The sequence below is a fragment of the Asterias rubens genome, chromosome 4 (assembly GCF_902459465.1).
Source record: "Asterias rubens chromosome 4, eAstRub1.3, whole genome shotgun sequence".
NCBI lineage: Eukaryota > Metazoa > Echinodermata > Asteroidea > Forcipulatida > Asteriidae > Asterias > Asterias rubens.
In genome coordinates, this window is record NC_047065.1 from 9,131,629 (window position 1) to 9,149,461 (window position 17,833).

The 17,833-nt window shown below is 43.4% G+C and overlaps 1 protein-coding gene across 1 annotated transcript in view; it reads left to right on the forward strand.

Moving 5' to 3' along the window:
• Window positions 1–1,587: 1,587 nt before the first annotated feature.
• LOC117288903 (WW domain-containing oxidoreductase-like) overlaps window positions 1,588–17,833 on the forward strand; it is a 29,864-nt gene continuing 13,618 nt past the window's right edge. Inside the window, exons 1-2 of the mRNA XM_033769776.1 lie at window positions 1,588–1,897; window positions 3,225–3,297. Coding sequence (XP_033625667.1) covers window positions 1,588–1,897; window positions 3,225–3,297 — 383 coding nt within the window. The remainder of the gene's footprint in view (window positions 1,898–3,224; window positions 3,298–17,833) is intronic.

A 17,833-nucleotide genomic window follows, 5' to 3' on the forward strand; every position in this document is an offset into this window, starting at 1 on the left:
CTGTCTTTTTACCGCCCTCGACACCACCCTATCCACCTGCCGGTACCCACTACGCCCTGGCTGATCCCGCACTTGCGGTGGTGGCTGGACGAGGCCCATCTCACTCAGGGGCACGTGTTCCGCCCCCCTCAGCCTTCGGTGACCATTGTCACCAATGCGTCACAGCAGGGCTGGGGGGCGACCCTCCACCCGCGCCAGTGGGGCCCGGAGCACCGCTCGTCCCACATCAATGTCCTAGAGTTGATGGCGGTCTTCAATGCCCTTCGGCACTTTCAGACTGCGGTGTCGGGACGCGCGGTGCTCGTGCGGTGCGACAATACCACGGTCGTGGCTTATGTCAACCGCCAGGGAGGTACCCGGTCGGCGCAGTTGTGCGCCCTGACTTGGGAGCTCCTTCACTGGTGCATCTGCCAGGGCGTTGCTCTGTCGGCAGTCCACATCCCGGGGGAAGAGAATGTGACAGCCGATGCCCTCTCCAGGGGCTGGATTGCCCCGACAGAGTGGTCCTTGCTCCCTCAGGTGGCACAGACCCTCTTCCGCCTGATCGATCGGCCCCACGTAGACTTGTTTGCCTCACGGGTAAACAATCCGCTGCCAACGTATTGCTCAAGGGTTCCAGACCCCAACGCATGGCAGATCGACGCCCTGTCGATTCCGTGGGAGGGCCTCCTGGCTTACGCCTTTCCGCCATTCTCGCTCATCCCCCGGGTGTTGACCAAGATAGAGACCGCCCACTGCCGGGTGCTCCTCATAGCCCCGTTCTGGCCGCGTCAGCCGTGGTTCCCTCGACTCGTGAGGCTCCTGGTCCACCGCCCGTTGGTCCTGCCTCAACGTCCGGATCTCCTTTATCAACCCAGTTCCGGGATGATTCATCCGGCCCCGAGGGAACTCCACCTGACGTGCTGGGTGTTATCACCCAGTCGCTCCGCACAGCAGGCCTTTCACGCCGGGCTGCAGAGCTTGCCGCCCAGTCGAGGCGTGCCTCCACTCGTAAGATCTACGATTGCCGACTTCGCCATTTCTTTAAATGGTGTAGACAGCGATCTATACGTCCCCCCAGTGCTTCTCTGAAGGACATAGGGGATTTTCTTCTTTACCTTTACGAGAGTGGGCTAGCGACCGCCACGGTTAAAAATTACCGGTCGGCCATCGCAGACATTCATGAGGGCTTTCCTGATGGCTCCTCGATTTCTACCAATCGAGCGATCTGTCAGCTGGCAAGGGGCATGTTTGTATCCCGGCCTCCGGTACGCAAACTTGTCCCCTCTTGGGACCTCCAGAGTGTTCTATCCACTCTAGCAGGTCCCCAATTCGAACCCCTCAGCAACGCTCCTTTGCTGCAGTTGTCGATAAAGGTTTCCTTTCTGCTGGCGGCTGCTACGTCGCGCAGACGTAGCGAGCTCCACGCCCTGACATTGGCACCGGGTCACATTGGGAACCCGGTGGTGTCCGGCTGGTTCCTTCCGCAGGTTTTCTGACGAAGAATCAGTCCGATTCTTTTCAGCCTCCGAACATTTTCGTTCCGGACTTAAAATCCTTCTCTGCGGTCGCGGCTGACAGGCTTTTGTGCCCTGTCCGGGCGCTTAAATGGTACATAAGCCGCACCAAGCCTATCCGCTCTGGCCATCACCAACTATTCTTGGCCTCGACAACCCCTCATCAACCGGTAACGCGCGATACTATAGCTCGCTGGATTGTTACCGCGATCCGCTCCGTTCCGGGCGGGCGGCCGAGGGCAATATTCACGCCCACGACGTACGCGGGGTGTCGTCCTCTTGGGCATTTTTTAAAGGTATACCAATAGAGGAGATAACCAAGGCAGCCTGTTGGAAGAGTGCTACAACCTTCTCACAGTGCTACCTGAAGGACGTACTCCAGACTGACGGCCAGGCAGGCCGTGCGGTGTTCAGGCATGAGAATCTTCCGGTTTAAACCGGAATTCCGGTTTGTTTCCTTTCAAAATTGTGGTCTCCGAGTTCGATGTGAATTTGCTATAAAATTTGGGGGGTAGGTTTTTGGGGGTATACATTTGGATTTCTCTAATCCCTCTTCTCTAGTCAGACAATGTCAGTTTACCTTTGTAATTGTTATTATCGCGGATCCACACGTACTGCGTTCATGAAAAAAACGGCACCTAAAAACTAAACAATAAATTGCCGTCCAGCAACTGGCCCAGTTTACGGCTTGTGGTCTTCCTGGCATCGCGCATGCATGCAGCAGCAGCGACAGATGTATAAACTTGCCTCATTCCTTGCTTCGTCTATAGTGGTACGGTTCAATAATGTTTGCGTGTAATGCGCTTGCTGCTGCAGCAAAGATAACACGTGTGGAGACTTTTGAAAGTCTACTGAAAAAACAATGCATGTGTTTGCACCATGTGTACTGTGTACTGTGTACGTGCAGGTTTGTACACGAACCAATGAGCGGCGCGGCACGAATCTGAGATCGCCGGCAGGCTATGGAAAACTGGTACCTGTTTTTGCCTCACAACCAGCGAAAGATGTATTGGGAACCAGCGAACACACTGTACGTCCGGACGACGTGCTTTCGTCATTGGTTCTATTTCTATGTTGGGGGTCTAATCTCAACCTCGTTCCAGTTATACCCTATGCTGAATAACAACCTCTTTCTCAAAAACACATCGCTCTCGCCAAATATATAGGCCTATATATATTTTAAAATGTGCGTCGCCGACGGATCGTTAAAATCACAAACATTTAATTGCAAAAAAAATTCTTTTACACAACCGAATTTCAAATCAAGAACTTATAAAAATGGTTGTTGGTGAGAAAAAAAGCATTTTCAAGGGCAGAAATAAGGGACAAGATCGTCAGAAAAATTAAAATATTATTACTATTATTTTTTTGTTTTCCTTTCTTTTTCCGGAATTGTTACAAAATCGCAGGCGAACCCAAAATTGTTTGAATTGTTTGAGCTTTACATTCCTTATTTTCTCTTAAACCTATTTAACCAAAAAAAATGGAAAAATCACACAAAAGTAGCTCACTTCTACCTGGAAAAATAGGTGTCAGAAATGCATCAGAGAACACCACAGAGCTTCTAAAATACCCAGAGCTCCCAGGGCCCTTAAGCGGGCCCTGGACCCCGGCCGTAGGGGACTGTGCGCTTCGCACACAAAAATGATGGAATATTGACATTTCCGATCAACTGAATTTTTTTCCTGTTTTTTTATCATCACCCATTCTCATGCCTGGGTGTTGCAGTCGACCTCCCGTGGGTCATCCTCCCGTGGGTCATCCTCCCGCTAGTCCTCTTCGCATCAAGTCTTCACCCTCGGTGAGTTCTTGTCTGTATGCCATATATTTGTGCCACTGTTTAACATTGATAATGTTTTTTCCTTGTCCTATTGGGACGACACCCCCCGGATCGTGTGCGGACAATGTGGCCCCCATATTTTGCGTTTCTTATTTCTTGCAACAGCTGGTGCCTCCTTCGGGTCGCGCCTCGTTGCCATGACGCCATAATAATTGTATGATGTGCAATAGTCCCGCGTATACCCACCGCCTTCCAAAACGGTGCTAGTCTATGCAATTGTAGTAATTTGCTCTACAGGTAAGTAGAGTGACGTAGACTCCCCCCCACACAGTAGTGTGGGTAGGGTCTACGAACGAATACTTACCTGTAGAGCATCCCTCCCGCCTGCCCCACTATACTTGGTTCTTGTATACTTGTACGTATGAGTTTCCGAGAAAGAGGGCGATTGCGCATGGCGTTCGCACCGGTGTGCACTGGGCGATGGAGGGCGCTGTTGCACTTGTTGTAAAAAAGTCTTAGTGTCACCTAGCGGCGCATAGGGAATATGCAATTGTAGTAATTTGCTCTACAGGTAAGTATTCGTTCGTAGACCCTACCCACACTACTGTGGGGGGGGGGGCGGGGATTTTCATTGCTGCTTCTCCTCATCACCAGAAAGTTCTCAGCCACTTGACTGTGAACGTGAACAACACAACATTTAAGCCATCTCAAACAGTGCGAAATTTAGGCGTCTTATTCGACAGCTCCATGACAATGAGCACACACGTCACACGTACACGCAAGTCCATCAACTATCACATCAGAAACATCTCCAAATTACACAAATGCATGCCACGCTGCTGCCAGAGCCCTTGTGTTGTCTAGACTGGATTATTGTAACTCTCTCCGCAATGGTATTAAGCAAGCTGACATTGACCGTCTACAAAGGCTCCAAAACAATGCTGCACGTATCATTTTCTCGCAACCCAAATACACACACGCATCCACTCTTCTCAAACAATTACACTGGTTACCAGTTAAACAACGCATCACCTTCAAAACATCAGTGAACATGCACAAAGCACTCTCTAACATACTTCCACAATACCTTACAGAGTCGCTAAATTTCAACAAACCTGGCCGGAGTGGGCTCCGCTCCAGCCAGAATCTAACAATCCCTCGCACACACAAAAGGGCAGGGGACCGGTCCTTTTCAGTCGTTTGTCCCCGGTGCTGGAACGCCCTACCAAGTCAAATTCGGAACACCAACACACTCCAGACATTCAAGAGTAAATTAAAAACACATCTATTCTCATAATCGTCTTTTCCGTAGCACTCTTCCAGCGCATTGAATTTTGTAAAATGCGCTTTATAAGTCTCGTTTATTATTTATTATTATTATTATTACAAATTGGAGCTCCCAACTATGACGTTTTGAGAGTGATTACGTAACAGAGCTTTTCGCAAATCTTAGAAAAGCTGGATAATGGTTTTTTGAAATGATAGTTTTTTTTACACATTTAAAATCTATTTATAATCATATGACCGTGGGCCTTTGGACCGGCGCAATGACACGCAGCGGCCCTTGCTCTGACATTTCCTTCTTTTAACGTCCGTTCCTGTCCTAGTCCCACGTTGTTTTGCATTCCATCATCAAGTATTATCGTCAATGTTTACTTCGAGTGTGCCCCTGGGTGAATAGAAAGACTACTGACTTTTCGAATCAATTTTGTAATCTTGAGTCATCGAAATGCACCGTTTTTCACCATGTGTACAACACTGTACTTGCATTAGGCATATTAAACAGTTTAGCTGGTACCCAGCAATACGATGCAGCAAGTGACCATCATTGTGTACCAGTCCTATATGGCCGCTGCAATAAAGCACCACAGAATCACTGTGACCGTCATCAATATTCCTGTTCTGAACTCTTCAAACTCTTCCGCACACAGGTAAACAATCAACTGAATTAACCCATGAATTATTGTGTACATTGGAGCCTCTCAACATTTGTAAAATTAAACGAAGAAGAACTAAACGGGGGACGAGAGCGGGTAGGCGTGGTACTCGCCGACCCCGTGGAATAAACGTCACAATTGATAACAAACGTCGACTACTTATGAAAAACTATAACGATGGACGATCTTACGGTTCTTGACCGTCTAATTTGATCCCACTAGCCCAAGAATATCGACAAGTACAACCAATAAAAACACCCAGTTTTATTCTGATCAACGCAAGATCCCTTGTTCAACGCATTGATGAACTCCAAATGATTCTTAATTCCAATCATACCGAGATCGCTGCTATCACCGAAACATGGTTTCCACCAAGTGTCAACCCATGTTATTTTGATGTTCCAGGCTACACCTTAGTCAGTAAACCCCGGAGGACCAAACGAGGGGGTGGTGTCGCCCTTTACCTACATGACTGTATTCAGTTTAGAAACCTCACAGACATAGATGTTCCCGAGGAACTTGAGGCATTGTGGGTGGACTACTAATATGTGTCGTGTATCATCCGCCATCATCACCACATGATGCTCTGCTAATTGATCATCTTTCTACCTCACTGGGATCCCTACAAGCCAAATATCCATCGTCGGGTGTTGTAATCCTTGGGGATTTCAATCAACTAAATACAGATCAATTGTGTCGTTTAACTGGTCTTGTTCAGACGGTTAACGCCCCAACCCGAGGTCAAGCCATTTTGAACAAAATCCTAACGTAAACGACGTGCAACACCACTACCGTATTCAGCAAATAACTTCACCAATTGGTTTAAGTGACCACAACTCAGTTCTCTGGATTCCATTGGAAGCTGACAAGAAACAAAACACCTTTCATCAGAAGATTGTTCGTCCAATTAGAGAATCTGACGAAAGGAACTTCGGACAATGGATCACTGAATGCGATTGGAACGATGTCCAATCGGCACCATCTACATCTACTAAAACTGATGCCTTTTTAATACCAAACTGTTCAAAGTGCCTTGGATCAGTTTCTGCCAACAAAGAATGTCTCAGTCCATTGTAATGACAAGCCGTGGATAACATACGAACTTTGTTTTCCAGTAACAAATATTTTTAACTGTTCAATGCGTGAGGGAATTGTTCCTGACATCTGGAAAATGTCTTACATCATTCCTATACCTAAGTCTAATCCTCCCACATTGAACAATTTACGCCCAATTTCACTCACATGTGTTTTTGCCAAAATATTTGAAGACTTTGTGGTTGATTGGATACTTGAAGACATCAGAATGCTTAATGACAAACATCAGTTTGGGTCACTGAAAGGTTCTTCAACTACACATTATTTAGTCAAACTTTTGGATGACATTCAAAAGGCCGTTGATTTTCCTAAGCATTCTGCTGCCTTGATCACTACTGATTTTAGTAAAGCTTTTGATCGTATTGACCATCACATTTTAATTGAAAAGTTCATTCATTTAGGTGTGAGAACCTCTATTTTACCATGGATTTGTAGTTTGTTATCTTCTCGTTCACAGGCAGTGCGGTATAATGGGACACTTTCAAACTGGGAAACCGTCAAAGCCGGTGTCCCACAAGGTACCAAAATTGGACTGATTGCCTTTTTGGTCATGTTTAATGATTTTGTCACTGATCATCAAGAGGTTACTTACTATAAGTATGTAGATGACATGACCCTTAGCCAGTCTTTTAAAAACTCTGAGAATGCTATTGGTTTGCAAAACGAATTAGACTGTCTCCAACAGTGGGCTGACACTAACAACATGAAAATCAATCCTCCCAAGTGTCAAGCTTGGAGTATTTGTTTCCAACGCACCCCAGCTGTACCACCTAGTTTCCATAATAATAATAATAATAAGACTTGTAATGCGCACATATCCACCCTGCTGAGTGTTCAAGGCGCAGTAAAACCAAAAACAAAACAAAAACAAAACACAACACAAAGAAAAACAGACACAACAAAATTAGTCATTGAAAACCTGTGACATAAGATAAGTTTTGAGAAGAGACTTGAATTTTGCGGTACAAACACAAGATTGAAGATTAAGTGGTAGAGAGTTCCAGATGCGTGGCGTGGCTGAAGAAAAAGACCTGTCATCCCATGAGTGTCGAGACTTGGGTTCAATGAGGAGAAGCATGGAACTTGATCGAAGATTCCTTGATGGAGTGTAAACTTGAAGCAGTTCAGAAATATAGTGGGGAGCCTTGCCATTTAGAGATTTGTGGACAATGAGCATCAGCTTGAAGATGATTCGTTGAGAGATACATGTAGGGAGCCAGTGTAGTTGTTTCAGAATGGGGGTGATAGAACAGGATTTTCTAGACAGTGTCACAATGCGGGCAGCAGTATTTTGGAGCCGTTGAAGTCGGGAAATCTGGTTGTTAGGAAGACTGTAGAGAAGAGCATTGCCGTTGTCAAGACGAGAAGTAACAAATGCGTGAATGACCTTTTCAGTGGCACTTTTGTCCAAGTACTTGCGAATCTTACCTATATTCCTGATGTGATATGATGATAAACGAACAGTATTGTTGATGTGTGGCTGAAGTGTCATCGATGAATCAAAAATAACCCCCAAGTTCCGAGCTTTCAGCGAGGGAGCTATCCGAGCATCACCGATGGCGATGTATGGCACTGAAACCTTAGTTAACTGTTGACGTGACACAAATAAAAGGAACTCTGTCTTATCATCATTTAACTTCAGGAAGTTTTGTTGTGTCCAACGTCAAATCTCTTGGATGCATTTCTCAAGTCTTGCAATAGATGCATTGGCGTTTTCTTGAGAAGATTTAAACGTGATGTATAGCTGAGTGTCGTCTGCGTACACATGGTAATTCAGATTAAATTTGAGGATGATGTCACGAATCGGTAAAGTGTACAGCGTAAACCACTGCGGGCCGAGTACGGACCCCTGTGGCACAGAGTAGTTCAACACAACAGGGTCGGATATCGCAGTGCCAATACATACATGCTGAGTTCTATTGTGGAGGATACGATTTGCACCATGCTAGGGCTGTGTCCTCTATGCCAAGGTGATTCTGGAGCCGAGAGAGAAGGATGGTATGATCAACAGTGTCAAAAGCAGCACTCAAGTCTAGCAGGACTAGTGCTGTAAGGTTACCATTGTCCATAGAAGAGAGAATATCGTTGCTCACACGGACTAGTGCAGCCTCGGTCCCATGGAAAGGCTTGTATGCTGACTGGAACACGTCGGACAGGTTGAAAGTATGAATGTGATCAGAAAAACGTGATGACACTACTCGTTCGATGACTTTTCCAAGATAATTTAAGTTTGCAACCGGTCTGTAGTTTTTGAATATCTCCTTGTCCAGGTTTGGTTTCTTGATGAGCGGCCTGATGTAGGAAACTTTGAGGCTATCGGGGAAACAACCGGAACTGAGAGATTCGTTTACAAGCTTAGTGATGTAGGGTACAAATATATCAATGTTTTGCTTTATCATGGATGTTGATACTGGATCCAGCTCACAGGATTTTGAAGGAGATTTCATAATAACCCTTTGAATCTCAGCAACAGTGGCAGGCTCAAACACAGATAATCTACACTCTGGTTGAAGATGTGGCAATGTCTGCGGCACGTTGTAAGGGACTGATGAAAATGATGAGCGGATGTCTGAAATCTTGGTGACAAAGAATTTCTGGAACTCATTTGCTAAGTCCTGGTTATTGTAGGTGGATGGAAGGACAGGGGTTTTGGGTTTGAGCAACAACTTACCAATTATCTTGAAGAGCTTCTTTTGATCTCCTGAGGATTCTTGTACTTGAGATGAATAATGGATGATCTTTGCCTGGTTGGTCAAATTCCTAACTACTTTACATTGGTTGCGATATTCTTGTCGTTGTATTGCCAATTTGCCATTTTTCCGCCACTTCCGCTCCAGTTGACGACAGATCTTTTTCGCTGTACGAATATCATCATTGAACCAGGAGACTTCAGTTCGGACCTTGACTGATCTCGTTTTCCAAGGTGCGTATTTATCAAAGATGTCACTGACTGTACTCTCATATTGGCTGACATAGGAATCCAAGCAGTCATGATCAACTTCTAGATTTGCTAAATGAGTGCCTATGTCGTGGAACACTTCGGGAGAATTCACATGTTTCCATTGTCGGCTCTTTATAGTGACGGTTGGGACTTTGGGCTTGCACAGACTCAAGTTACACATGACTGCATAATGGTCAGATAATCCAGGTAGAATAACAAAGTTTGAGACAATTGGTGGGGAGATTTCACGAGTTATGACAAGGTCCAGGCGATGACCGAGACGATGAGTCGGCTCCTTGATATGCTGGGTAAGACTGTTACAGATGGGCTTTCTCTCCCCTTATCCTGTTCCTTTTGTTATGACATATTTGTTGGTCTTTAAGAACATCTGTGGTATTTGGCAAAACAGGTCAGTCTGTTTCACAATGTGTATTGTTAGATGTTATGCAACGGTCATAATGTAACATTGTGTCCTTAATGTGTTGACACTCCAAACTTATTATTAATGTGCAGTGGACACAATGTTTAGTATAATTGCCCACTGCATTGTGTGATGTTTCTAGCCTATAAAATACTGGGTATGCCTCTTGCTGGGTTACACTCATCACTCCGCCACCACTGAGTCAGCCAGGGGCTCTGCCCAACTCATACATTGATGGGTGTCACCACTCCAACCGTCGGCCACACCATTGTCCAGTATTGGTGTTTCAGCCATATTCCAGTTATAGAGACAGTCAGTAACAACTGTGCTCTTTCTCCTTCAAGTTGATGGCTTGAACCAACCGGTTCTTGCACAGAGACAGTCAGTCAAAACTGTGCTCTTTCTCCTTCAAGCTGATGGCTTGAACCACCCGGTTCTTGCGCTCCGATGGCCTAAAACCCACGCCCGGTTTTGAGGCTCTTCCTAGATGGCCTAAAACCCACGCCCGGTTTTGAGGCTCTTCCTAGATGGCCTAAACCCATGCCAGGTTTGAGGCTCTCCCCAGATGTACCAATCTAGTGCCAGACGTCAATTTAGAAGAGGCACCATGTAACCAGCACATCAAACCCAGTCATCAAACTTCCGGTAGCTATAATCTTAGGGTCTCTCATTTGAATTGTATTAAATCTGCCATGTACATTATTAATGGTTCTATTGCTTTAAATATTGTTGTTTGAGTAAAATAAATTATCATCGTGAATATAATCGCTGGTTTAGGTTTCACTCTTCCTTGTCAAATGTCTCTGTCGTGCCTTAGTTCCTTTTTGACATTGTAATGAATTAGGCGCACGTAACAAGACCAAAAGCTTGAAGTAGATGCTTAAACTGGTTTGCATTGGTGTTGTGGACGTCTTCAACATGAATGTTAAAGTCGCCGGTGATGATGATTTCCGATGGATGAAGCAGATATTCCAAAATCAAATTCTCAAACTCCCTTAGAAAACTTGAGAAAGTCACATGTTGGCCGTTTGAATCCCTTTCAGGTCTGTATACAATGACAAGTCGAACAGATTTAGAGTTTCCGGAAACTTCAGCATGAAGAGATTCAAAAGTTGTGTACTGGACGTCATTACTTTTCACAGAGACAGATAAATACTGGCCTCCCTGCCATGGATGTTAGACTTGAGAAGCTGTTTGATAATGACAATGTTATAATTGGGAGAATGTTGGCCTCCCTGCCATGGATGTTAGACTTGAGCAGCTGTTTGATAATGACAATGTTATAATTGGGAGAATGTTGGCCTCCCTGCCATGGATGTTAGACTTGAGCAGCTGTTTGATAATGACAATGTTATAATTGGGAGAATGTTGGCCTCCCTGCCATGGATGCTAGACTTGAGCAGCTGTTTGATAATGACAATGTTATAATTGGGAGAATGTTGGCCTCCCTGCCATGGATGCTAGACTTGAGCAGCTGTTTGATAATGACAATGTTATAATTGGGAGAATGTTGGCCTCCCTGCCATGGATGCTAGACTTGAGCAGCTGTTTGATAATGACAATGTTATAATTGGGAGAATGTTGGCCTCCCTGCCATGGATGTTAGACTTGTTGAGCAGCTGTTTGATAATGACAATGTTATAATTGGGAGAATGTTGGCCTCCCTGCCATGGATGTTGGACTTGAGCAGCTGTTTGATAATGACAATGTTATAATTGGGAGAATGTTGGCCTCCCTGCCATGGATGTTAGACTTGTTGAGCAGCTGTTTGATAATGACAATGTTATAATTGGGAGAATGTTGGCCTCCCTGCCATGGATGTTAGACTTGAGCAGCTGTTTGATAATGACAATGTTATAATTGGGAGAATGATGGCCTCCCTGCCATGGATGTTAGACTTGAGCAGCTGTTTGATAATGACAATGTTATAATTGGGAGAATGTTGGCCTCCCTGCCATGGATGTTAGACTTGAGCAGCTGTTTGATAATGACAATGTTATAATTGGGGGAATGTACATGTACAGCTACACGTGGGATGGTAAGGAGACACTAGGGGGTGGCATTGGAGTGCTCTATAAAGTATAAGACTCAATTAAACTGCATGTCTTTAAGTAGTCCTATTGCTACCACTACATTTGAGCACACCCTGGTTACTGATCAATCAAAAGAGAAGGGGTTTGCCCTGGTGTTCCTGGCTGTGGCTGCTAAATGCGCCGTAGCACCTTGTAAACCCTTATAAGGTGCTACTTTATAATTGGGTCTCATACATGTCATTCATCACTTCAATAACATATCTTTCTGAAAGTTTATTTGTACATACTCAGCGCCTTGAGTACCTTGTTTGGTACATGTAGATACGTGCGCTATATAAGACTTTGATATTATTATTATTGTTATTATTAGGGGCCTATTGTTATTATTATTATTATTATTATTATTATTATTAATCTAGATCCATACTGTTCATTGTCATCTACAGACCGCCACCATCTCAAGCCAATAGATTAAAACATCTGAATTCCTTGTTGAATTTGAAAACTTTATTTGTGAAATTTCGTTGTTCCCTGGTAAACCTATCTACCTAGGCGATTTTAATGTAATAATAATAATAATAATAGTAAACATTTATATAGCGCCATATCCATCAAAAACAATGCTCCATGGCGCTAATACAGAGAAACATTTAAAATATAGATAATCAGCAAAAACAACAAGATATAAAAATAAGTTCAAAATCAAGCGAACAATGACAAGCAATTAAAGAAATTAACAATATACAATGGAAAGTTATAAAATATACAATAGGAGTATGCACAATTTAAAACTGCAAAGAGATTGTACAAACAGACCAGCTGTACATGTACATATATGGATGAAACGAGTACATTACATTGTCAATCCGAAGTGTCTGAATTTGTTAACATTCTCCTCAGTGCCAACCTCCATAATTTTGTTGAGGGCCCTACTCACAAATTAGGTCACCAGCTGGATTTTGTCATTGCTATTGTTGAAGACCATTTGGTGAAGGATTGCAAAGTTCATGAAAATCTAATGTCTGATCACCACTCTGTTCATATCAAACTTAATCGCAAGAAGCCTCAGTTACCCAGATCATATACTCATTGTCGGGATTACAGGTCTGTTTAATAATATGATGAAGGATTTGGAATCCAATCTAGTTCCTGTGATGAGTATTGGTAATGTTGATGACCAGGTATAGTTTTATGAGAATACTATTCAAGCGGTTCTGGACAATTACTGTCCTGTCAACACCCGTAGTAGAATTGTACGCCCAAAATTCCATGGTACAATGAAATCATCTTGCTACATGTAGAAGGGTTAAAGATCTAGTAGAACGGATTATTGATATAGCCTATATTGCTATTTTTGTTCAAGAAATGTAAAATAAGGACTGATATTTTAGTACTATTCAATAAAACCTTTTCCTTCATGCAAAAAAACACAAATTTGCGTGGCGTACTCCGACCCAGAAAACCTCAGTTTCGGCAAAAGCCGGTGACCCACGAACCATTCATACTCTGTGTGTGACGTCACACCACGTACCGAAGCTCTGTACACAGTGTATCGGGTCGATCGTGTGCGTGCATTTTTATATATACTGTACATGTACATTGAATGCGGAATAACATCGGACACTATAGGCTGCATTTTTTTCGACCAAAAAAAACCCAGCGAAAATGTCCGATGGTAGCGGTATTGGGAAAACCACAATAAAGATGAGGAAAAGGCATTTCCGGGAGGCACTTGAGAGGAAAGTGAGGGCTCTAGCGATGAGGGGAGCTCACCAGACGAGAGAGAAGCCGAAGACGTGTTTTGAAGAAAGAGTACGTGGCGTTACCGTTGATGAGCCATACCGGTTCGAGCCATTTGCGGTGCATGCAGTTAACCAGCCCGGGGACGGTGATCGTCAGGCCAAAGAGGATGAGCCAAATCCTGATACTTGACGGCTAAAGACAGACTGGTAAGGCCACAAAATGATTCATGAAATATACTGAATGATGCTTCGTTTGATCAGTTTATTTCTGCTGCCAAAAATAGTTGAAGGCATCCTTGACTAAATTAAAACATGAACGAACATGATGGACAAGGTTTATTTTTTACCTCCATTCACCTTATAATACATGTATGTGAACAACACATGCACTTAGTCAGTAGAAATGTGAGGGGAGGGGTAATTTATGTCTTGCGTTTTATAACTTATTGGCAAAATTCATACATTTTCAATTTAAACTGATATTGTAGATAAAGCTATGTTGTTTTTCTCCACCAAGTAACTGCGTGGTGGTTGACACATGTGCATCTACACAAATATCTCACAGCATTCATTACATACATGTACATGTAAATGTACATGTATGTAACTGTTACTTCGGATTATGATTGCCTTCTGGCATGGGTATAGTTTTAAAGCAATTCAGGTACACACATACAATATCGACACTTCACCATGCAAACCACAAATCTTTTGTTAATAATTTTGTATGAATTCTCTTGTTTTGTTTTACAGAAAATATTGCAATGTTGAACATCAGCAAGTGGTGAGCTTTGGACTATCTTGGCCGTTCAACCGCTGCCACTGACATCATGTTTGATGACAGCAATACGAAGGACGTTTCCAAACCCTGATGTACAGTACAGTGGAAGGATTTTCGTATCCATCAACGGATTAGGCAGCTTTGTTTTGGTTTATTTGTCTTAAGTCGTAAAAATTTTCCTAGTTTTAATGTTCTGGAGGGAGTCACAAATAATTTTATAAGCCATAATAATTTACGCATATATTATTTCATTTTGTGTCTTTCAGAGGGGTGGGTGGTTCAAATTGATTAACTTAGCACTTATGTGCAATAAACTTGTCCCATGTTGTCAACAATACACTATGATTAACATGGTAACAACATTCAACTTGGTTAGCAGAAATATGAAAACAAAAACAAAAAAAACAGTAGCCTACATGTACACTTCCATAATAATGACAACACAAAAAATGTATGTATTTGCAAACAACAATAGAGTTTATTTTTTAGTTTAAAATATCAAAATTTAAAAAAGGTTGCCTAGTGATTTCGAAAACATCTGAACATTCCGTCTTCAAATAAAGTTAACTGTACAACCATGTCAACGCGCCACCCCCCCTCCCCCCCCCCTAAAAAACAACCTAAGCCATGTACCAAGTTAGCTGTGGTTCTTTTGTAAATTGTAAATTGTACAATAAAAGAATATAATAAAATCAATGTGTACAGACCATGTCATTCTGTCTTCAAACAAAGGTGATTCTACTACCCTGGCACCCCCCCCCCCAAAAAAAACATCAATGTGTACAGGCTAGGGCCCAATTTCATGGATCTGCTTACTGTAAAAGAATCGGCACTTGCGGAAGCAGGGAATTCTGTGCTTACCGCATGTAGCCACTCTCAGACACCCGTCACAGATCACCCAGTCCCCGTCCCAGTCGCTATGACCGTAGCTGCCATGACGACCATTACTCCAGTAGTAGCCGCCGTCCTGAGTCCCCTTATAGAGGTCGTCACAGTCATACCAGACCACACAGTCGAGATGACCGATCACAACGTTGTGACCCCTCCCCACCTTCTCTTCCACCTGAGAAGCGCTCCACACCTTCAGTGTCTGAGCCCCCTGTCACCAAGCCTGTATATGTTAATAGTATTTTCACCCAGACCCCCATAACAACTACAACTCCTCCCACTAAAGCTTGCAACTTTCAACCTTCATCATTTGTTATTGATGCACACCTGATTTGTACTCTTTCCACCGAGGGTTACAACATTTAGCAATGTCAACAAGATGACCCAGACCTTTCATTGGTTATTTCTTGGGTTGAAAATGGATCCCGTCCCCAACGTTCCACATTACCCAAGCAACCGTATGGCTCACGTCGCCTATGGTTGGATTTCCATAAACTCCACCTAGTCGATGGTATTCTATGCCGACGCTATCAGCCTTCTTTTGCTGCTAAGCGTGTCAATCAAGTAATCATCCCCACCTCCCTACAGGCCACAGTCCTTGCCTATTCACATGGTACAATGTAACTCCTCTTGCAAACAAAGTGTCCACATGGCAGTTAAACAATCTCTTAAAGTGTGTTACTGGCCATCCATTCGTAATGATGTAACAAAGTATTGCCAAACTTTCCACCAAACTGAGATTACATGTACATACATGTATACCTCCCTTTCTCAGCCTAAGGTTCGCACAAGTACTCCTACCAAATCAAAGCATTGTGCACAACCCAAGCTCTATTCTCCAACCTCTGGATCGGGTTTGCTGCCCATTCCAAAACAACACCTCTCTCCTGTTGTTGTTTTACTCCATTCCCCTACAGCCCCAACCATCAACCACTCTACCTCTATCTACCCTCCCAACTCTCTGCCCATAACCCTACGCCCAACTCCATCATACAAATTTCCTCCAACCCCAATTCATTTGCCTTCTTACCGCAGTTGATAATTTGATTGCACCAACTTGTCTTTCTGATAAGATCTTTGTTCTGATTAACTTTCCATTGTATAAACTTGGTAAATTGTATCATAGGCCCACCATTGCCTATGGCCATAATTTTAATTTCAATAACTTAATGTATTTGCGATATTCTTTGCCGTTCATACATAATTTCATTCTAAGCACTTATTCTACTCATTTATCAACTTTTACTTGATATAATTATCCAGGGGTTATCTTGCCATTATTATTTTTCATGTTCAAATGTTTACAAAGTTTGAATGCTTTACCAATGTTTTTTTGGGTGCTTACTTAAATTTCCAAATTCATTCTATACTTGTATTTGGTTTTCTTTCGATAATTATGGTTACTCTTAATTGATACCTTGAAAATGGGGACATTTTCTTTTCCCCAGATAAAAGTAATGTAAGGATGATTCCCACGGTTATCTCTTGAATTCCCAAATAGTTGTTCCCACCTCAACAGGTGGCCCATATCCTCTGTTAGGTTAGCCCATGTCCAGTAATTAGCCACCACTCACATTCCTGACCACCCACTCATACACCCCCCCCCCCCCCCTCTGTTGAACATTACATCATCTCACTATGAATGTGCCAATTTGGCAATAACCACAGGTCTTTCCTGATGCTGGTAATGATGTCACCAATATTATGTTATTTCTGTGTGACATCATTTCTAAATTAAGAGTTCCCCCCACCACCAAAATCCTATATAACCTCTGCCCAACTTTCACTCTGGGCCTCGTCTACTCCTTCAACTTTCTCTATACAAGAGACTCGCCTCTCCAACCTACGAGCTAGGTCCAGCACCTCTGCAACAATTGTACTGGTATAAGTCAACTTGAAAATAAACCAAGACCAGACCCAGACAATTGTCTCAAGTGTTTTCTTCGGTCGTCGTCACCACTCTCTACTCCAGTCCGCTTGGAACACATTTCTTCAAGTAATAGTTAACCAGAGTCTTGCCAATATTATCATCTAAATCTCTGCGTTAAAATACTGTCAAATGTAGAGCGACCCATTACATCCACAGATGCACATGTATCGATAAATGCATCATTATTGGGTTGATTGATAAGAATCTGTTTAGTGTGTGAGCTACGAAGCATGAAGGCATATTCATCATCTGATGAATGTGGAGCTTGCCCTGGAAAATCAGGTTCCTGCAGATCCACTGCATATTGTACATGTACAGTAGATTTTTGTGTCTTCTTAGACCTGCACATTTTCGCAAAATGGTTAACAATTTGGCAATAACCACAGGTCTTTCCTGATGCTGGACAAGCACCTTGGGATGACGGGGGTCACTGCCGCTGCAGTAGCCACAAATGCCCTTTGGCTTTGCTTGTGTTCAGGAACAGATGTACATGTACATGTACATGTAACACCGGAATTCCACTGGTTAGATGGTCGATTGGAGGGCTTTTATTACATGTATATTGTTTCGTGATTGTCCTGGGTGACAACGAATAGCACTACAGGGGAAGGATTAATTGCCGCCATGTTGCTGAGTTGAGCAGAGGCCGTTGTGGATGCCCTGATTTTACATGTATATTGTTTCGTTATTGTCCTGGGTGACAACGAATAGCTCTACAGGGGAAGGATTAATTGCCGCCATGTTGCTGAGTTGAGCAGAGGCTGTTGTGGATGCCCTGATTAATGTGAC